We start from the raw sequence: 23,402 nt of genomic DNA, 5'->3' as shown, positions 1-23,402 counted from the left end.
AACTTGGGCTTATCAATCCCAAGTGCAAATTTCTCATTGAGCAATGAAGCTCCCTGGGTTATCTGGGTCAGACACTATCACTTTGCTTAAGGTACTACACAGGGTGGCTGCAATGATAACATGGCAGACATTTCAGTTAGCATGCTGCCCTGAGCTCCTTAGAGGGTATGCAGAATGAAAAGGAAACAAATCAGTGCACTGGGATCTTGTAGTAGACCAACTCGTTCATTTGCCACATTTACAGAATAAGCCTCTTAAAGTAAAATAAGTTTAATGTATGAATGCATAGTTTTTACTTTGAGCTGCCTTGAAAGGACCTCAGTCCTGAAAAACAGCATTAAGCTATTTTAAATATACACTTATAAATCACTTAATGCAGCTTAGTTACAACTGAATGTATTTTAAAGACTTTTGGTGTAGCTGGAGGGTGGCACTAGGCATAACACTTGAATGAGTGTTAATCATATTAATAATGAGAAAATAATGGCAAATATTGGGACAAACACATTATTTTCAACAACAACAACAACAACAACATTTCCTTCATCCCATTCAAAAAGCAAGGAGTTGCTTTCCTTTCCAGCAGACCATGTTCTGGCACTGATATAGTTCGTGTAAGAGGGGGGATAGCCTTCATATCAAGGTTTTTAAAAATGTAACACTGGGAAATGGAATAAAGATATGCTTGCCAATGTTAATCATTCTCAGTTTCTTATGCCTCACACTCCTCCAAAATGTCTAAAATACAGAATGTATGCACCTTGCCCAACACTGAAATGAAATAGTTAACCCCACAATGAAGGAAGGCAAGAAAGATAAAGGGGAGTTTGACAGGAGGCTCAAGGCAACTGTGCTTCCCATTCGCTATCAAAATCCAAACAGCCAAGCCATCTGCTGTGATTCAGCTCAAGTGTTTAACAGAAATAGGTCAGACCACCTAATTATGCTGAGTGATATCCATCCAAGTCATACTCAGAGAAAACCCATCTAAAACAATGGATTCATTTTAGTGGTTTATTCTGAGTAGAACACATTACCACTTTAAGGAAAGCCCAGCTGGATCAGAAGAGAGACTCATTTAGTCCAACTCTATGCTCCCCACAGCAGCCAAACAGATACTGGATGTGGACCTCAGGGCAATAGCTGTTTCCCATTAACTGCTTCTATGTCCATAACTATTGGTTTAAATGTAGGTTGCTTCCTCTGTTAGTATAAATTGTCAAATGGCATTTCAAAATGCACACCTGTGTCATGCTGACCTACGCTGGGCTAACACCAGTAGCAACACCACCAGTTCATCAGCTTTTGCTTGTGTATTTTTCTAAGAAGAGAAAGTATAAACTGTGTAAATTTAGATATCTATATCTGGATGAAAAGTGGGTTCTCTTGGGCTAACTGGATGCTTGGTTTTTAAAAGGTCCAAGACTCCTGCATCAATCTGCTGATTTCAACAAAGCATGCAAAGATCTGAATTTGTGTAGAACTGCTTCATTTGAGATCATGGCATGAACAATTTGAATATTATTTCGAGTCACATACTTAGAAATAGGAGACAATAAACCTTAAATGAGACTCCATGGGATCCATAATACAGTGGTACCTTGGTTTACGAACTTAATCTGTTCTGGAGGTCCATTCTTAAACTGAGGCGCACTTTTCCTAATGAGGCCTCCCGCCGCCAGTACCTTTCCGCCATTCGGATTCCATTCTTAGACCGCAGTAAAGTTCTCAAAACAAGACACTATTTCCGGTTTTACAGAGTTTGTAAACCAAATAGTTCTTAAACCGGACTGTTCTTAAACCGAGGTACCACTGTACAGGGAAAGGAAACCCGTGGCCCTCCACTTATTCTTTGATTCCCAACTTCCATCAGCCCCAGCCAGCATGGCCAGTGGTCAGAGATAATGAGTCTGACTACAACATCTGAAGAGTCACAGGTTCCCCATCCCTGGCAATACAAATGCTAGCCTACTGATACCTTATGAACCACTGAATAATCTTCTTTGGCAGGGCAAAAAGATGACGTCTGCAACCCTAAGCATACTTATGGAAGCAGTTGCATGAAAATTGACAGTACTGACTGACTTCTAAGTAGATATGGTCACAATCTGGCTTAAAACTAACCAGAAACTTGAAAATGTATAGATAATATAGATATAGAATGTAGATAGTAAAACCTTTTTTTGTAATAGGAAATGCGTATTGCTAAGGAGCTAGCTACAGAAACTGCTGGCAAAATATACTACAGAGTACTCTGGAAAGATCATATGGGAAGTATAGTGAGTACTCATGAAACATACAAGAATTAATTTTAAAAGGTCAGTGAACCTGACAAAGCATTTGGGCAATGACAAAAAAACTTGCAAGAGCCTTATTAATGAAATTAAACTTCAAATCACAGTAACTCTCATCATGAAGAAAAAGCAGTAGAGTGTAAGTCAAGTCCAAAAACACCTATGGGGTGGTATTCAACTAATTAATTGTGCAAGTCTATGCAATGGGACTTTCCTTCAACTCCCTCTGTGCTATCCACAAATCTGCTCCACAAGGCTGAGAGAACAGATTTAGGTTTCATTCAGGGAGAGGACAGGGAGAGAAAGTTCCATTGCACAGGAAGAAATCCTTGCACTGACAGAATATTTGCTATAGCACTACACTTAATTCGAACCTTACCTCAGCAGTTGTTGCATTATCGAAATGTGCTCAAAGACAGCTGGGATCTTTCCTTATGGCCGAACAAACAGAATTCAACTAATTCAAAAACCCCACACTAAAGTGCTTTAACGTGCACACAGGGCAAGTCCTATTTCCACTTTTGACAAATTCCTCATGCTTAATTGCACTTCAGCAAGAGCTTCAAAGGTCAACAGAAGCAGCTTTGCAGACAGCAAGGATGCACACACCCAACAGGAAGAGGAACTATATATATTTGGTAACTGCTGACATTGGAATGAGACATAATATGCTGACAGACCCTCAACCTGCAACAATTCTGAGTCCTACTGCCAAAAGGTAGCATTGTATAGTGTTTGTGGAAGCTTCTAGTGCTTATCACTGCAGTACTTGCATATAGACAATGGACATGAAAGTTAAATAGTACACATTTACATAAGAAAATAGGGATAAGAAGTGGGAAATATGCACTGCCAACCCAAAAACCTCGCAGCCAAACTGCACTTCTACTTGCTTCTAGACTAATTATGTTCACCTTCAAGCCACTAATTTCTCACACATTACCCAAACTTCAAATGCTACATTTGAATTTGATATCTAAAGCAACTTTTATAAAAACCTGCCATGTATTTACCAGACTAGAACATGCTGTTTTTAAAAACAAAGAGCAGTACATTACCTGAATCATTGCGGAGATAAGATGACATTGCTGGAATAAGACATGATTGACTAAGTAGTTCTAGCAGAACTGACGGAAGGGCATTGCTGTTTTGTCCTCTACTTTCGTGGCTGGACTGGACATCTCCATTTGATGTGCTGCCTGCAGGATTTATGTAGCTAGCCAAAACCTGAGCAGTTTAAAAACACCAAGTCAAAATTAGATTAATAATAGTAGAACATGTCATATAGAATGTGAGCTGAAAGATAACAATTAGACTCTTATTAAACTGAGTATGTGATATATCTGATGCATAAGAAATCCAATATTATAAACTTTTTATTACTAGGCAGACAAAAAATATATATATGCAGAACAAAAAAGTTCAGAATTCTTATGATTTTAAAAAGGCAATTTTAATGGGGAATTTAAGAACTCCCATTACAAACACCACCTTAAAAGATGTCAATTTCATTCCCTCTTCCCAAAGAAGGGAGGAGCTACAAATGTGCTGCAAATAATATTTTTCAAACATCCAAGTGTTTTAAAAGGTTCATTATGCAACACAGAGTCTGAAAGGAAGAGAGGAATAATGAAGCTGAGTTGCATGCCCAAGAGTTAGACACAAGGTTCCCTGAATTGTGGACAGGGTATTTTGACCATGCAAGTGGGAAATGCACTACAGCACAAATAAACAGCCAATACATGTAAGAAACCAAATGATAATTTTTGGCAATGTATGAATGTTGTGCTGTTCTCCAGTACCTGTAAGAGACACGTGACGTGTTCTTCTTCCAGTCTCTGTTTAGTTAAAGCTTGTTCCACATCCCATCCAGAAGCAGTAGAACCAGTTCCAAACCCAGTGCCTTTAGCCCAGTAAAGCTGCTGTTCTTCTGTGGTTGCACTGTTATGTGTGCTTGACACCTGTGGCTAGTAAAAAGAAAAATAAATCACCCTACTATTTAGAATCACTTCATTTCTTATTCAGGAATCAGAAGCCAAATAATATCCTAGTAAACGCTAGATTCTCTTTATTCTGATTCTTTGAGCATGGGTTGTTAAAAGTCCCTCTTAACCATGGATTCTAAGCAGCTTTGGTAAGTGGCTTTCATCCCCAGGATCTATGCTATAGGATGCTAGAAGAGATGAGATCACAAACTGTGGAAGAAACCAACTGCAAAGACTTTAAGGTTTGAACTTGAGATAAGACTTCATTCAGTGCAAAAGACGGGGGGGAGGGAAGCCCATGGTTTCTTCATTTAAAGTTTTCTTCTCTACATTTATGATTCAGCAACCCTCCCCTGAATGTTAGTTCAAATTATATTTGTAAAAGCGAGGATGGAAGAAATTGGATTATAAACATGAAATATAATATCAAATGGAACTGTGTGCATAAAAAAAAAGGAAAAAGGGAGGGAAACTTTATTTTGCAAAAGGTTTACGATGGAAACTTAGAGCTGATGCTTCTCCATCCTTTATTATTTACAAAGTGAACTGAATAACGCTAAGAGGACTTGGAATTTAATTTAATTGGAAGTATAATTGCTCATATATCTTCAGTTGGAAGAAAGGATGAAAAAAGTCTTTGAACAGCTAAGGAACTGATAAGGTTCTTTATTAAGTCACCCGCAGTTCAAGACTGCTCTTCTTCCCAGGCTGAGAGGAAAAATGGTGACAACACGTTATTTACTGGGAAAGAGTAACTTCTGCAACTGTTGTTAAAGCACGGGATGGAGCGATAGAGAAATTTCTGGAACAACAATGCATATCAGCTCTGCCCAAGGCATGACGGATAACAGCAACAACTGGGGGAAAGAAAGACATAACATCTTACAAGGACAGGAAGAAACACCATGGACAGAATAATTGCCACACACAGGAAGATCAAGGATATTGTTTGAGTTCTTCACCTGTAGTTTTATAAATCATTTAATGTGTCAACATGAATAGAAGTTATTAATATTGCAGGTGTTATATAAGGAATTATTATGATGACTGGAATGTAATTAAAATTAATAAGATTTTGGAATGCAAAAATAAAGAAAATCACCAAACCATCAAATCTAGCACGCAGGAGGCCACTTAATATAAATTATATAATTTGGTATTTGAATGATTGGTATTAATAATTGTATTATATATTGGTATTGTTATAATGAGGCCATTATTGGACTGTAATTGAAAACTAATAAAAATTATTATATAAAAAACAAAAACAAAAAGATGTTACCGACTAGAGCACAGAACAATGTAATTACTCAGAATATCAAAACTACCTGGTGAGTGACACACTATTGTGTACGTTATGCAGCAATTCCTAATGGATTCCCCCACCTACCAACAATTTTAATTGCAATTTTAATAGCAATCTTATAAGACAATGTTCAGGTTGCAATACAACAATAAAGTGTCTTACATAAGGATGTCTATGCTTCAACTTTAATGGGATCTTATGGACTTTAAATCTCCTAGGTCTTACTGGAACATAAGCATCTTGATTTTCTAATGCACTTAGACATGTAAGGTTACCTCTATGGACTTCAGAGCATTGCTTATTATTTAAAATAACACTTGTTTTGTTTAATGGCCCAGAAGAATCACACAGCATAGAAAAGATGATACAGCAATCACTTTCCACAGTAGTGTTCTCACTAGAGGATCATTTTGCCAAATGAAGCTGTCAGCAGGAAGCATTCTCAGCAGGTTCTTTGAACCTTATCACAACTCTCATTGTATCCCTTGTCACTGTATATGGTCAAGTCATCTACCATGTCCTGAAATGCCTGTTCCAAATTCCTTAAATCTCTCTAATGAAGGTTATTTGTCCAATGTAAAGAGAAGATCGGTGTGGCTGCAAAATTTGTAGATGAAGCTTGCTTAGGCATTACGGATTTTGTAGCATGTTCAGTGGCCTGGAACTAGTTGACTAGATGTCAGCTTTGGCTACACTTTAAAAAACTACAATCAGTCCAAATAAGTTTGTTCTAAGGAGCCACAAATAGTATCTCCTATTTTGAGTTTTTGTGGTCTATGACTGCATAGTGGCATGCTGCATACATCAGGAACCCTAACCTGAGCCTGGCCTTAGTTGGGGAGGGTGGGGTATAAATAAAAATTGTTATTATTATTATTACCTCCAAAATGTGGTCTTTAAAGCTAATTAAAACTACTCTAGTCTCTTGCTAGATGTATATTATAATCCTTTTCAAAAAGCACTTTAATATGGCCTCCCCACAAAATCCATTTTGTGCTGTGGAAGCAGTCATTTAAACCCTGTGCTCATACTGTTTATACGTATTAGGGAGAAAGACTGGAATAATGCGGTGGATGATCAAACCCTGGAACATGTTAAAGTCAGATCTCCAACAGTTTATTTATTTATAAAAATATGTATATGCCGCTAATTCATAAATAAAATACAGTTCACAACAACTGTATGTAAAACCTATACAATAAAAGCCACATAAAAAGTTAAAATCAGAACTCAAATGACTATTGCGTAAAGATGTACCGGTATTCTTAATTGTCTGCGTAAACCTAATGGAACAGAAAAGTTTTCAGCAGGTGTTTAAAAGTTGGAACAGAAGAAACCTGCTGAATCTCTATCAGTAGAGTACTCCACAAGACTGGGCCAATGACCCTCAAGGTTTGGCTCCCTGTTGTTGTCAAATGAGCATCTCCAACTTGGGGTACGACCAACAAGGCTCCGACATATTATCTCAGTGACTGAGCTGGAATGTAAGGGTTCAGGCAGTTCTTGAATTATGCAAGACCTAAGTTGTTCAGGGATCTGTAGATTAATACAAGAACCTCAAACCTGACAGATGCTTTAACTATGGTGACACATGTTGTTGGCCAGATGCCCTCATCAGAAATCTTGCCTCCTGCACCTGCTGGAGCTTCCAAACTAGGCCAGAGGGCAGTTCCGCAGAAAGCACATTAAAGCAGTTTAGCTGCAAGGTTATCAGACATGGACTACAGCGTTCTTCCTATCCCTGTACAGGAACAGTCGTAGCTGGTGAACCCAACAAAACAAATGAAAGGCACTCCTAGCCACACTTGGGCTTCTGATGACAAAGATGTATCAAGGAATACCCCTAAGCTTAGTTGCTTTGCTGTAAGGGTAACAGGTATTTTTTGTAAACAACTTATGGTTTGGAGAAACTGTTTCTGACCATAAATATTAACCACCTCTTTCATATTAGATACTGTCATGTTTCAATATGTCAGCTATAGACATGCCACTTCCTAGTATGACATCATAACAATTGAATCCAAAGTTAAACATTTTATCTCTATGGAAGCAAGTACAGATTTGACCATTACTCTGAATACATGGAAGAAAGGATAAATTGGCTTAACCCTCCCCCCCCCCCAAAAAACCCATCTTGATATTTCTGATCCTATTATTCTGAAGCAAAACTGACCTCCGTCTGGTTAGAACTAGAACTGGGGACTCTTGGAGCATGGTGGCTAAGAGCAGACAGACAGGCAAGGATAAGATGTATTGCCCCAATTTCTAATGCCATTCGCCTGAGGAGTACTCCATCATCAGTAGTCAAAGGTGTGGTGCTGAACAAGCTGCGCAGCACATGAAATGGAAGGGTTGGAAGCACATTAGCGGAAGGAGACTGCAGAATATGACCTAGATGGAGAGAGAAAACAAGTGTTAACATTTCTGTCAGCACACTGCATTCAGCTTAAAGCATATTACAGGTATTTCATTGAGTTTTAAAATACTATTTCTTGTTTGTTATTTCTAAACAATTGTGAGTGACTGAGGGAACTGGAGAAGGACAGAAAGAGGAAAGTGCGATCATATGTCATTATGAAGTAGGTATAGATCGTAGTATTAATTTTCTTGAAAGTGGCACAAGGAAGGAAGGTATCTGGTAAATAACAAGGCTGGACTCTACTGGGCTTAGCAAACGTAGTTCTTAGCCTTCATGAAACATGGGTGGACTAAGTGTTGCTCTCTTTGCATAGGATTATCATGTGGATAATATGTGCTAGAGATTTTAGAGTGCTTCTGCATGAAATAATTCCTCAATGCAGGAAGCTAGATTCTTGTAGACATAGATTAATTTAACAAAAAATTAAACAGCATTGCCATTTTTTTCTGAATCTACATTTAGCCCTATTACACAAAATTTGCTCCACATCTGAGAGTAATATTATGGCAATACTGTGAAGTGTTGCAAGACTGCATATGAGGAACATTTTGTAATGTGGGAGTACCAATGTTCTTTAAGTCCAGGTGTACAGATTAGATATGAGAAATCCCAGAACACGCCACCTGATTAGACATTTGCTTGAAACTGTTCTGTCATTAAGTCCCAGTGTATATGAAACATTTATCCATCTCTCTACCACTGTTAAGAGACATGAAACAAATGGCAGGCTCAGATACTCCTTTTCTCCTACAGGAATGAACTATGGCATGGCATGACACCTGTTTTAGGATTTACAATAAATTTAGCTTTACAGCAATGTTTGAAATTAGTTTGCTAAGGCAGGTTAAAATGCAACAATGGTTAGCATCAATAATGCTACAACACAACACTAAAAGGGATGGCAGAACATGCGCCTCAGGCTCTAGTGTTCTCTTTGCTAAACTAACAAGTTTGCAAAACATTATAGCTGTGCTGGGTTTAACCATTTGAATTTTGGATATTTTATTTTTCTGCAGCACTGATGCTAATCTATTTTTCTTTCTAGCAACATTGATAATGGTCAGAATGGCTGATCTAAGTTTGCAGCTTGGGGCTACTCCTGGATCTGGCTGGGGCTTAGTTACATCATAACTGGATGGATTACTGCAGTGCACTATATGAGGTTGTCTTTTAAAAGCAGTCTGGAAACTTCAGCTGGCCTGGAATGCTAAGGCCACGTTGTTGACTGGGGGTCCCAACATCAGAAGCATGTTCAGAGCAACTTCACAGCTTTTCAGCTGTGAAGTTCTGGTTTAAAGTTCTGGTTAACAACCTTTCAAGCCCTCTATGACTTGGGATATATAAGGGAAGTTCTACGCTAATTAAGTTCTTCTACAGAGACTATTCTCTGTGGCCATACCAACATCTGAATTGCATATGGCTGGGAAGCAGGAAAAGGTGTTTTTTTCTGTAGTTGCATCAAGACACTGTAACTGTTTGCCAAGCAGGCTGCACTACCTTCCCGGCAGCTTTTCACCACTGCACAAACATATTTTTCTTAAATGCGTCTGGCATGCTAGTTCCCCGTCTCTTCCTGCCTTATTTATGTGCTTTATTTGGTAGCCTCTGTCTTTAGTTGTGAATGTTTTGTATGTTGTATTGTTATTTTAATTGATTTTTCATTATGCAAGCGGCCTTGACTACACTTCAGTGGAAAAGTGAGGCAACAGCTTTCAACAAATAAATTAGTAGCGTATCTCTAGCATCAAATGAAAACAACATATCCTATGCAAAGCATTTGAAATGCTTTGATAAAACGAATACCCTGATGGTACTCATGAGAAGTATTAACTTCTACAGCTCCTTTTATCAGACAGTAAAGTGTTAATGTGTTAAAACTCAGCAGAGAAAACTCTCTGCTGTAGCTGCAGTCTACTAAAACTATCAAACATCTCTAAATACACATAACCAACTAATGAAAATACAGAGAAAATACTGCTATGTGGAGGAAATGAAGTACGAAACCATTGCCACTAGAGACAATGCATCACAACAATCAGTAAGAAAACAGAAACAGAAAAAGTTTGAAATTACAATGAGCATCAACATTTTCAGACTGTATGAAAGGAGAAGACAAGCAACAAGCAGAATGACAGTGGTCAAGAAGCGAGGGAAATAGGTGATTTATAATCAAGTATGTTTTCGCACACCAATTGGAGGGAATATCTACACAGAAACTTTCTGGTAACCTTGGTTCATATTGTCTCCCACCCTGTGCATAACATAATAAAAGTTGCAACACAAACCTAGGGAAAGGGAAGCAAAAGCAGAAAATCAAGGTGCCAGTTAAGATTATTTTGCCCTTTCTTATTACTTACGACAACCTGTCTACATTTGGATGGATCCAAACGAGAGCAGAAATAAGTGTCAGATAAAAAACTAGGCCAATGTCTAGATATTTTAACTTTACAAGGCCATCAAAATCTGGTTTATTTAACATGAAAGGACAGAGATTTTCTGAAATCCAGTGAAATTAAGTTGAACAGTTATTGCTCTTAATCAAGGTTCCATTAGAGGCCCTGTTAAAAATAAAATAAAATTCTATTAGCTCTGACCAATTTTTCTGTGCAATGAAGGTAAAAAAAAATAATAATCTGCCTTTCAGGACCGATTTTGACTCTCATATACTTTGGTTCCAAAGCCAGAAGAGATATGGAATTTCACAAAAGCCAGTTTTATCTCTTTCAAATACTTGTAAACTTGTACAGTCAAGAGAAATCTTTAGCAGTAGTCCCCAAATATATTTAGTAGTTACAGTACATACTTCCTTCACCATCATCTGTAACTCCCAACACCAATCTAAGCAGACACTGGGCATGTTTCCTCTCTTTAAGTAGCACCTCAGCATAGCCTGGGAGGCGAAGAAATAATCCAAAAGCAGCCAAAGAATGAGCAGGTATGGGAGACATAGTTTGAACTGTTGATTTGATTGGTGGAGGTTCTGCAGCAATTGTTTCTGGGGCTTCATAAACCAGCTCTCCCGATTGTTCAATGGTAACCCATTCAAACTGATCACTGTCCTTCTGCTTCTCCTGGGTGGTGGATGTAACCACTGGAGCACTCACCTTCAGAAAGAAAAGAAGAGGCTTAATACTATCCTGAGGCAGCTACTTCAGAACACTTTCTGATGCAAATAATGACATTAGAAAGTCCCTAGACTAATTCAGTTACGATAATAAAATTACACCAATGTAAAATAAAATATTTCCCAACTGCTATCAGAAATGAAAACCGTAGCATTATGCAGACTGTGAACAGGTCTACAGCATATTCAATTATAAAACACAAGTAAGAACTTCTCTACTTATTAAAGGAAGGCAAAATAAAAGTAGTAAGGATTTGACTTACTTGCTGAATTACATCTGGGTAAAGCATAGGAAGCCTTTCTGCGATGAGGGCCAGGCCACCCATACCAGCAAAAACTTGCAGTGGAGACTGAATGGGACACACTTCAAGAAAGGATTCATCCAGCACAGCATCCATGCACTCTTCACCTGGTGTGACTGCTTCATCTTCAGTGCAAGGCCCCAACAAATCTGCATGTTCTATATACACACAGATTTAAAAAAGGCAATTGTTCAGTGAAATTATATTATTAAATAAAAGGCCCTTGCACAGACACTGTTAATCTGGAATACCCAAGTAATTTTGGAACACAGGCTAAAGCAATCCGAAATAAAAAACTTGCACAGTTTGCTCTATTTTTAGGGTAGGGGTATGTAGCTCCTCTTTCAGTTAAATAGCAGTTATCCATCTCTGAAGAAGTAGGCAAAAAAGGAAGTGACTTTTGAAAAAAAGAAACAGTGGACAAAAGATATGGGTGACTCTAGAATACTTTGCCCATATGAATTATAATATCTATAAATAAATGTTTTTAATATAATGTCATCTATGTATATTGCACAAAGAACAGGTATGACGGAGGGGAAAAGAGAGGCATGCTTACACACTGAAGGGAAGGAGCGAAAAGGCAGAGGAGTTGATAATGTGGCGGAGAGGATGGGTAACAACAGGGAAGATGGTCAGAAAGGGGCAGTATCAAAGGAGAATGTGCAGGGGTTAGATGAGAATAACAAGCTTGCGATTTCATCAAATGTGACAGGAGAGAAGACAGAAAGGGTAGAAGGAGGTGCAAGAGGAGGGAGAGGTGGAAGAGAGAGCCAGAGACACCAGAGCAGACGGCTTCAATTTTAGCACCGAAGGGGCCAAAATCTTAAGCAGAGAAAGAAGGGGGAAGAGGAGTTATTAGCAGGGCATTAAAGGTAGAGAAGAGCCACTTGGCGATTCCCAGAGTTCACGTGGATGAGAGGTGTTGATTAATTAGGCTGACTGCAGAGGAGAAAGAGCGGAATGAGAAGTTAGGAAAACATGATGAAAACAGATAATTCAATGGATACCTTTTTCAGTGTGGAGGCGCTTGAACGAGTCTGTCTTTGAAAGGCTTGGATCTGAGATCACCTTGGAGCCCAGCTTAACTGCCAAGTCTATGGATCGGTATCCTTGAGGGAGTTTGCGGTCATACAGCAGAGTCAGAAGCTGGGCAAGGGTCATCTCGGGCGGCAGTGGCTGACCTACAGAACATTAACTAGTTAACAAACAACTTTAAAGAATGGTTTGTACGTTTTGAAGTTCAAATGATGATTTGGATGCTCAACTGTGCTTAATGCAAACCATGGTTTTGGTGTGGCGAGCTTTTGTCATTTCAAGCTTTCACATTTTTATTTCTTATAGTATTGACAAGGCTTAGACTTTGGACTCTTTCCTCAGATTTTCAGCTAATTTTGAGAAATTTCTAGATTATAAAGCAAACACATTATTTGTCTGGATAAATATTTAGATGCTACAATATTGCCTTCATTTGTTTGTTTACTTTAAGATGCATATAGGATAACCTCCTGGGCAACAACCGCATACCAGCAGCTTACATAATATGGAATCCAAACCAGCAATATTAAACATAAAGACAGAACAAAAACTATTTATAATGCCACCATTTGGGTGAATGGATAGATCCAGGAATTTATATGACTCAGAATGGTGGAAAATATGCTTTATCAGAAAATATGGAACATTACCTGGTAGCAGTTTATGGTACAGGTGAAAAACAGGAACACTAATAGTTTTGCTGGAAGTGTCGCCTCCAGTGGAGGAGTTGCCTACTTTATCTGCCATCACTCTCCCTCTTCTTGAGGGGGGGCGAGGGGGGGTAGAGGATACAGCCCTTTTTGACTGAGACTTCAAACCTGTAACAGAAATGAAGTAGCGTTCTAAAGGCATATATAACAACACAGCTTGAATAAATGAGATTCTACCTGCATGAGAAATGTCCATGAATCATTCCACATGGCACCATCTCATGTTTGAAGAACTTTTAATCTGTGTGGCAGACCTATGAATGCAGTGCTTGCATGCCAAGGCAATTCTACCTGGGCGGCAGAGATTGCTGTATGGATGGGAGCTGGTGCAAGGATTTAGAAACCTTTAAAACTAATGCAGAAACATGTGGAACCTTCCACAGCTAAGTGTCACACCCAGTGTCCTATTCAATTCAGTTCCAATTCTTTAACACATACTATAATCTTTATTTCAGTGTGTTTACTCTTGCATTCCACTGTGTTGGCCAAGGAGTACAAAGGAACTGACATTATATATTTTTAAACAAACTTGGGAGTACTTGTATTTAACTTGTTGCTGTTTTAAACTGAGCAACAATGACTACATTGCGGTGTGCTCTCAGCCCCTTTCTCCACCCCATCCCAAGCACACCTGACAACTTTACATCAAAGCTGAACAAGTAAACACATACCAGAGGCAACAACAACACTGTAATTGTCCTGAAACCCATTTTCTGCTTTAACTTTTTCTTTCTCTTCGTAGTTCTTTTTCTCCTTATCTTCTTTTTGTTCACTGATTAATTTTGCGGTTATGCTTGGGGTATCTGAAAAATAAAGATTACTGTATATGAAGAAATGTTAACCAGGATTTTCATTAGCTGACTACCTGTTCACTCAAGAGCAATTATTTGGTTTTCACTTCTCTCATGGCTTCAAGCACTGAATGCCCCCAAAATGTTCCTATGAATTGTTCAATCCGTATGTGCCTTGGGATATATGGAGTGTACCAATATGCCCTACAATGGCCTGACATTCACATTCTGTGTGCACTGAAGCATATGTATGGAGAGGAGTGTCTAATGCACTTTATTTTTATTTTAAAGATATTTATTGAGGTTTTACAAACAAAGGAAAATTACAGAATAAAAAGAAAACAAGAGAAAAAAGAGAAAAATACAAAAAATACAAAAATACATAGAAAAAAAAGATACAGAATACAGAAAAAATATATAGAAAAGATTAAAAACAAATCAATTTTTTCATGTCTTAAATTTTGTTTGCTTATTTCCCAGACCTCCTCACACCTCCCTTTTTTGTATTCCCATTCACATGGTTAGTTCAGCAAATCCTTACCCTCTTTCATTTATCTTAACTCCATATCTCAACATATTATAACTATATATTTTCATCCGTTATCCATCCATTTTTACATATTCTTATTAACCTTGTTACTAAGGCCACTTAATTTCAATCCAACATCATTTTAACATTCATTAATTTTACAATGTTTCTGCAAATAGTCTTTAAATTTCTTCCAATCTTCTTCCACCAACTCTTCTCCCTGGTCTCGGATTCTGCCAGTCATTTCCGCCAGTTCCATATAGTCCATCACCTTCATCTGCCACTCTTCCAGGGTGGGTAAATCTTGTGTCTTCCAATACTTTGCAATAAGTATTCTTGCTGCTGTTGTAGCATACATAAAGAAAGTTCTATCCTTCTTTGGCACCAATTGGCCGACCATGCCCAGGAGAAAGGCCTCTGGTTTCTTCAGGAAGGTATATTTAAATACCTTTTTCATTTCATTATAGATCATCTCCCAGAAAGCCTTAATCTTTGGGCACGTCCACCAAAGGTGAAAGAATGTACCTTCATTTTCTTTACATTTCCAACATTTATTGTCGGGCAAATGATAGATTTTTGCAAGCTTGACTGGTGTCATGTACCACCTGTATATCATTTTCATAATATTCTCTTTTAGGGCATTACATGCCGTAAATTTCATACCTGTGGTCCACAACTGTTCCCAGTCAGCAAACATAATGTTATGTCCAACATCTTGTGCCCATTTAATCATAGCCGATTTACCCGTTTCATCCTGAGTATTCCATTTCAACAGCAAGTTATACATTCTTGAAAGTATCTTTGTTTTGGGATCTAACAGTTCTGTTTCCAATTTTGATTTTTCCACCTGGAAGCCAATTTTTTTGTCCAAATTATAAGCCTCCCTTATTTGATAATAGTGAAGCCAGTCTCGCACTTTATCTTTTAATTTCTCAAAACTCTGCAATTTCAATTTGTCTCCTTCTTGTTCCAAAATTTCCCAATATTTCGGCCATTTGGCTTCCATACTGAGCTTTTTCTGAGCCTTTGCTTCCATCGGTGACAACCACCTTGGGGTTTTATTTTCAAGTAAAACCTTATATCTTATCCAGACATTAAACAATGCTTTCCTGACAATATGGTTTTTAAATGCTTTATGTGCTTTGACCTTGTCATACTACAAATATGCATGCCACCCAAAAACATTATTGAAACCTTCCAAATCCAAAATGTCTGTGTTCTCAAGAAGCAGCCATTCTTTCAACCAGCAGAATGCTGCTGATTCATAATAGAGTTTAAGGTCTGGCAGGGCGAATCCACCTCTTTCCTTTACATCAGTTAATATTTTAAATTTTATTCTGGGCTTCTTGCCCTGCCAGACATATCTAGAAATGTCTCTCTGCCACTTCTTGAAACAGTCCATTTTGTCCAAAATTTGCAATGATTGAAACAAAAATAACATTCTTGGCAATACATTCATCTTTATAACAGCAATTCGACCTAACAAGGAAAGCTTCAAGTCTCTAGATCCTTTTTCACTTCTGACCAACATTTCTCATAATTGTCTTTAAATAGGTTTAAGTTCTTGGCAGTCATATTAACCCCCAGGTATTTTACTTTCTTAACCAATGTTAAACCTGTCTCCTTCTGAAACCTCTCTTTCTCAATCGGTGTTAAGTTTTTCTCAAGAACTTTAGTTTTTAACTTGTTCAACTTAAATCCTGCCACATGACCAAATTCTTGAATCAATTCTAATACTCTTTTAGTACTAGATTCTGGCTCCTGTAACGTCAGTACTAAGTCATCTGCAAAAGCTTTCAATTTGTACTGTTTGGCTCCGACCTGTATACCTTTAATCAGACGGTCCCTTCTGATCATATTTAGCAGAACCTCCAGGACCGAAATAAAAAGCAATGGGGAAATTGGGCAGCCTTGTCGTGTCCCTTTCTCTATCTTAAATTCCTCTGTCACCACGTTGTTAACTATTAGTTTAGCCTTTTGTTCTGAGTAAATTGCACTTATACCATTTTCAAACCCTTGACCAACCCCCATCCCCTGAAGATTTTTCTTCATGAAACTCCAAGAAATATTATCAAAGGCTTTCTCCGCATCTACGAAAATTAAAACTGCTTTAGTATTAATGTTCACTTGCAACTTCTCCAAAATGTTAATTATATTCCTCGTGTTGTCAGACAAGTGTCTACCCGGGAGAAAGCCAGCTTGGTCTTTATGTATCTCCTCCACTAATACTTTTTTTAACCTTTTAGCCAAGATATCTGCAAAAATTTTATAATCCACATTAAGCAGGGATATGGGGCGGTAGTTCTTAAATTGTGTCTTTTCAGACTCAGTTTTCGGTATAAGTGTAATATAAGCTTCCTTCCACGACTCTGGTGCTTTTTTCCCCTCCAAAATTTCATTACAAACCTCCTTTAGTGGTTGAATTATCCAATCCTTCAAGGATCTATAGCATTTTGAGGTTAAGCCATCCAGCCCTGGAGATTTGCCCAACTGCATATTCTGGGTGGCACCTTCCACCTCCTGTTCTGTTATTTTATAGTTCAACATTAACTTGTTTTCTTGAGAGATTTTTTGTAGTCCATTTGTTTTTAAAAATTGGTCTATATCAAACTCTTTCTGCGGCCCTTGTGTATATAACTGTTTAAAGTACCTCTGGAAACATTTTCTAATTTCCACTGGATTCTGAATATTCTTTCCTTCCACTTCCAAGTTAGTAATGGTGTTAAGTTTTTGTCTTTTTTTCATTTGCCAGGCTAGCAATTTTCCACATTTATTGGCCAATTCAAATGTCCTTTGCCTCATCTGTTTAATTTTCCATTCTATTTCCTGATTCATCATCTTCATGTATTGAACTTGATAAAACTTTATTTCTCTCAGAATCTCTTGTGACTTTGGTTTCGCTCTCAGTTTCTTCTCACCCTCTTTTATTTTTTCCAAAATTTTGTCTTTTTTCTCATTTTGAATTCTCTTCTTTATTGCATTCTGTTGAATTAGAAACCCCCTCATAACTGCTTTGCTTGCGTCCCAGATTACTCTTTTTTCGATGGTGGTGTTCATATTTATCTCAAAATAGTCTCTCAAGGTTTTTTGGGCCTTCTTGGTAACCTCTTGATCTCTAAACAAGGTGTCATTCATCCTCCATCTGAAGGAACCGGTTGGTGTTAATTTCATCTCCATTTTCACAGCATTATGGTCGGAGCAAGTTTTAGGGCAAATTTCCACTTTTCGAGTCTTAGGTGCCAGTCCTCTAGTTATCCAGATTTGGTCAATTCTTGTCCATGTCATTTTGGCTTCAGAGAAGAAGGTTCCCTCTCTACCCAAGGGATTCTTTATTCTCCAAATGTCAATCAAGTCCATATTGTCAGTCATCTCAAAAAATGCACTTTAAACTGTTCTGTGTTATTTGCACATTTGTCCAATATCTACATGTACTAGGATCTACACGTGTGAAGGCAAAGTGGGGTGTGAACATGCATGAGAAGAGCAAGGTGGGCTGGTGTGATCTGAACTGATCTAACAATTGCAGCAACATCAGTCATCATCATGGGAGGTCTGCTCCCAAATAAATGGGTATAGCATTGCAGCCTAAGGTATTTCCTCCCTGAATGCATCTCAGATGTTTTACATTTTAATTTTTAAAAAGATTGTAAATCACTGAGGATTTCAGTTGAAAGTTTTACTACAGTTTGTATACTGTTTTACTACAGTTTGTATACTGTACGTTTTATTGTTGTAAGTCACGTTGAGACCTAATGGTGAAAAATGGAATATAATTTTTAAAATAAAAAATAAGGAATTCAACATCATGCTAGGGTAAGCATTTGAGCTTGCCAGATTGAATTATCTCGCTTCTCCCCCAAGTGCTGTTCCAGGGTTTTTTAGGGGTTGCAGGGCAGCACAAGGGGGACAGCTCTGTTCTGCAAGTGGAAGTCCTTGCATAGGGCTTTCGCTGACAGACTCATTAGTTGAATCATAGAATGGTAGAGTTGGAAGGGACCGCAAGGGCCATCTGCTCCAACCCCCCTGAAATGCAGGAAACTTTTGCCCAACATGGGGCATACGTTTAGACAATCTTTCAACCCCATCAACTATATTCATTTTCTGCCCCTACATATCTAGTTAAATATCAAATCAAAATGTTTTTGTTTACTCAGGCTTTTGGTTTGTAATTTGTTTCACCCCAGGAGAGTTGATTGGCATTTTTGCTACTGCTCAGTTGTGTGTTAATGTAACCTAACAATTTTACGTTCACTTATTTTAGATGGCTGTTTTAATTATTTCTGATATGAAATCCCCCTGTGCTTTGGACTGGAGAAAGGGTCGAGTATAAAACATCTAACAGGTAATAAGTAAAGTGTATGAAACTTACTTTCATTGGTATGGTTGATATCTAGGTCTAAACTTTCATTAAATAAAACAAAAAGGACATTAAAAAAATTAAGAATAATAAGCAACTTGCCTGACACTCGGTCAAGAACCTCTGCCAGCGTTGTTGAGACTGGTAAAAGAAGAGTGCGGAATTTGTGTCCTGCCCCATACATTGGATGCTGAATTACATGGCTGGTTGCATTAATTCTACCTTTGTACAACTAGAAGATAGAAAACATAAAATTATATCAAGCATTTAGAAATAAAACATAAATATCACTATAAGTTTCAAGATGCTATACATAAACATTTCTCGCTGTCAGCGATATAGGGTGGCACTCAAGTAAGGTTTCTTAGAGTAGGCCCATTGAAATTAAAAATATGACAAAGTTAGGGCCATCCATTTCAATGGGTCTGTGGGTCTATTCCAAGTAAATCTTAGCTGCCTGCCACCCAAAATAGCTTTCATTGCAATACAGTGGTACCTCTGGATGCAAAAGGGATCTGTTCCGGAGCCCCGTTCGCATCCTGAAGCAAACGCAACCCGCGTCTGCGCACACCGCGATTCGCCGCTTCCACGCATGATGTCATTTTGAGCGTCTTCGCATGCATGAGCGGCGAAACCCAGAAGTAACACGCTCCATTACTTCCGGGTCGCCGCAGAGCGTAACCTGAAAACGCTCAACCCTGAAGCACATTTAACCTGAGGTATGACTGTACCGATGCTTTCTAGGATGTGAGATTCAGGGTGATTTTAACAGCTTAGAAAAGTTGTTTTCACTGTCAACTACAAAATAATTTTCATTGCGATATTATTCAAATACTTTATTTTGAACGGATACTTCCAAGAAACCTGTATTTTTGTACTACAGTTGAAGGACTGTTTATCTGAAAGTGAGAAGGTGGCATCAGGATCTGCCCGCTGAAAAAGAAACAAGCTGGAAGGATGGCCTCACAGTAGCCACCGGGCCAAATAGGTCAAGTAATTAAAACAGAATGGATTTAATTAGTAACTGTGCTACAGCTAATGTTAAAAGACATTAGCATTTTGGCCTCATGAGGAGCTAGGTAACCAAGAGTCCCCTTGTAGTGTTTCTTTCAAATATTCAAACACCTTCTGCTGTAGGCCTATGAATCATTCTTGGTAACTGACACATATGCAGACACATAGTAGTAAGGTTTTCAAATTACTTCCCACTAATTTTTTTAAAATAACCAGTGCTTCTGTTAAAAACGCTTATAGCACAGAATTTCTAATAAAGCGAAAAGCTTAAACGCATGCAATACACCAGACTAAAAAGAAGGGTTATTTTCATTATAATCAACATCAACCTGCTATTATAAAAAGATATTATTATTATTTTTTAAAAAGTGCATCACTGTCTCTACGTCTTTGGGGCTGGAAAAACACTGCACATGTTTTGACACCAACTCCCACCGGGGGGTGTGTGTGTTATCAAATCATCGAAAAGCATCCAATATCTAGTTACATACATATTGTTCCCGTCTGAGTCTGAGGTGGGGGCGCAGAGAGAAATAACTTACTGGACAAGGTGACTGAAGGAACATTGTGACTTTTTCATCCTCTAGCATCAACTGCAAAAACAGCCTTCTAATGAATCCTGAAATATTTCCTGATGTTGGGAGGTTGCTTCTTTGAGGAGAGGAGTGGAAGAGTTCGCAGAGAACCTAAGAAGGGAGGGGAGGAATCATTTGTTTGTTTATTAGAATATCAGAAAATGTGAACAATACTTGTGCTCTTATTAACTGGCAAAACAACTTTCCCCTCCATTTGTCTTAAAGCTTCCAGTGCTTCTACAGCTGCTAAAATGACACTAAGTATTTAAATGAAACACTTGGGGGCAGCAAACAGGTTTTTATGTTACAAAGACCAAGAACCAATTTATTTCTACAGTTGTACCTTGGATCCCGAGCGCCCTGGAACTCAAGACGTTTTGGCTCCCGAATGCCGCAAACCTGGAAGTGATTGTTACGGTTTGTGAACATTCTTTTGGGCTTCCATAGCTTCTGATTGGCTGCAGGAGCTTCCTGCAGCCAATCAGAAGCTGTGCTTTGGTTTCCAAACGTTTTGGAAGTCGAAGGACTTCTGGAACGGATTCTGTTCAACTTCCGAGGTACAACTGTACATACATGTCTTAACCTGGGGTTTAACAACTGGCAGCCATGGAGGGGCATCATCTGCTGCCCCAGAGTCCACAGTCATTCATCCTTGACTCAAGAGTGCATGGAAGGGAGTGAGCAGAGTGTTCCAAGTCGGAATGAGTCAGAGAGCCCCAAAGAATACACTCTCTTTATTTCACATACTCAGCCCACTGGACTTAAAAGACCAATGTGATATTATTCATGCTTCTTCTTGCCTGGCTGGTATACTGTGCAAAATGAAGTGAGCCCTAGATGATGACTCTGGATTTCAGCAAACAGACAGCAAACAGCGAGACAAAAAATAAAGTTGCCTGCCCTCAAGTGGTGCAGTGAGACAATTCTGAGGCACACTTCAACTTTGCAAACCATTCCCCTCCAGTCTGCATCTTCTTTTGATGTATATCAGGAAAAAGGGGGATACTGGCAGAGAAGATGATGAGGAATCATCTTCTCCACCATCTGATATCGCCTATAAAGAATGGCTCACAGGCAACATTGTCAAATGGACCCTTAACCATTTGGCTAATAGTCAATACAAATGTTATTTTCTTCGTTAATACAAATGTTATTTTCTTCGTTATCCTATTTGCTTCACTAAGTTGTGGGCAGCTTACAAAATACAAGAATGACCCCCCCCCTATAATTAGAATAAAGTTTAAACATTAAAATCCCTTCCAGTGTCTGCCTGATCAGGAATGCATTGCATCACCTTCAGAATGCCATTGAATCTCTGAAGTGAAATGATTCCAAACTGTGGGGGCCGCCAAAGAAAAGACTGGGTGTCAGGTCTTGCATTGACCGCACTCACCAAGCAAAAGGAGGTATTTCCCCATTTGCATGTAATAACAAACAGGCTCACGAGGAAACTATCTTCGCAATGGCATCAGAAATTGCTGCTATCATGGAAGCTGTGTGTGCTGGGAGGAATCCATATTGCGAGGGACTTCCATTACCTATTACAGCAACCCTTGGCATGATTATAATGTCTGAACGTTACATCAACGGCTATATTTTAACTTTCTCTGGGTTGTGGCTTGAAAGAGTTGCAGATTTTTGATGGGGGCAGCATCGCACATTATCCAGCAGCAAAGGCACATAAACCCCAGCAAATCCAGTAGCTTTATTTTGAAAAGGAATCTAGTCAGTTCTGCAACACACCCTAAAGACTCTGCTCTTATCATAGGCAAAACACAAAAGGAGGTCTGGATCCCCGAGGGAAGTCTCAGGCCCCACATACTCAGCCAGTCCTTCAAATCCAGATAAACTGATCTTTTAATAAATATCAACTACTCAACATGTGAATTTGTTTATTACCTGAGCCATCAACCTCTGGTTATTAGGATGGCAAGAGATGCACTGCAAGAAGAACGCAACTGTGGCATTTTCAACTGCGGTCCTTTGCTGAGTCGTCAGTCCTGTTCCGGAAGCTGAAGAAAGTAAAGTTGACCTAGCGCTAGTCTGCTGAGTCACCCCACCATGTCCACCAGAAGTAGCACCAGAATGGCAAAGGAGAAACAAAAGTGCTGTCCACAGTGGGTTGACTTCAGAGCCGCCCAGCCAGTCCTTCATAAGGTTGCTGTTTCCAACTTCTGTCAAAAACCTGAGAACAGGAGCAACTAAGTCGGCTGTGATGGGCATCTTGTTAAAGTGCTGCGGGACGTGGTGTCTTCTGAGCCTGTCTTGGGAACTGTCCGTTGACTGAGTGTTGGAGTCATAGGCAGAGGTATGGTTAAAGCAAAAACTCGCAAGGCTTCTTACAAGAAGAGAGGGCAAACCTGAGTCCAACAGCTGTTTAATAGCTTCAGGAGACTGAGAAGAGGCAGCAAGGGTGGCCAGGTGAGACTCTGTTAGTGCAAGAGGTGCTTGTGCATTTTTAGAGTCATCTGTTAAAGATGAACTAAGGTCCTGCTTTTTGCTGTCATCTGTCATAGACAGTCTGTGTTGCAACTGCACAGGGGGAGGAGTAATACCCATCCAGCCCATGAGTAAGGAAAAATAGTTTGGGTGAATGTGGCACATTGAACAAAGCAGACTGTCAACAGCTTTCTTCAAAACCATATTGCAGGGAAGAGACATGGACCAATTAAAGAGAGACCTAAGGAAGAAGGGGAAAGTAATTAGCACACAACACGCACTCAATTCTCCTAGTTAACAAAAAAGAATCCTAAATATCACCCTGTTCAATATGGCAGACAGAAGCAGATATTGTCGGTCTCTAACTCCCATCGGCCCCAGCAGCATGGCCGATAGTCCAGAATGATGAGCCTTATATATAGCTCACCAACTAAAACTGCTCCCCATCCCCGATTTAAAACTTCCAATACAAGAAATGTATGAAATTAGCTGTCAGTCACTTAAAACATCTCATATAAA

General features: G+C 38.9%; 1 protein-coding gene across 2 annotated transcripts in view; it reads right to left on the bottom strand.

Moving 5' to 3' along the window:
• BIRC6 (baculoviral IAP repeat containing 6) overlaps positions 1–23,402 on the bottom strand; it is a 139,323-nt gene that overhangs the window by 36,957 nt on the left and 78,964 nt on the right. For both annotated transcript variants that reach the window (XM_083604160.1, XM_083604161.1), the window contains exons 55-65: positions 22,344–23,124; positions 20,412–20,555; positions 18,958–19,087; positions 13,850–13,981; positions 13,119–13,286; positions 12,441–12,614; positions 11,392–11,588; positions 10,808–11,108; positions 7,759–7,976; positions 4,097–4,261; positions 3,353–3,521 (exon numbers count right to left, since the gene is read on the bottom strand). In XM_083604160.1, the coding sequence (XP_083460286.1) occupies positions 3,353–3,521; positions 4,097–4,261; positions 7,759–7,976; positions 10,808–11,108; positions 11,392–11,588; positions 12,441–12,614; positions 13,119–13,286; positions 13,850–13,981; positions 18,958–19,087; positions 20,412–20,555; positions 22,344–23,124 (2,579 nt within the window). The remainder of the gene's footprint in view (positions 1–3,352; positions 3,522–4,096; positions 4,262–7,758; positions 7,977–10,807; positions 11,109–11,391; positions 11,589–12,440; positions 12,615–13,118; positions 13,287–13,849; positions 13,982–18,957; positions 19,088–20,411; positions 20,556–22,343; positions 23,125–23,402) is intronic.

Source organism: Podarcis filfolensis, assembly GCF_964270895.1.
Source record: "Podarcis filfolensis genome assembly, chromosome: 3".
Taxonomy (NCBI): domain Eukaryota; kingdom Metazoa; phylum Chordata; class Lepidosauria; order Squamata; family Lacertidae; genus Podarcis; species Podarcis filfolensis.
Note: the sequence above shows the minus strand (reverse complement) of the source record. Positions and strands in the feature narration are given on the sequence as shown.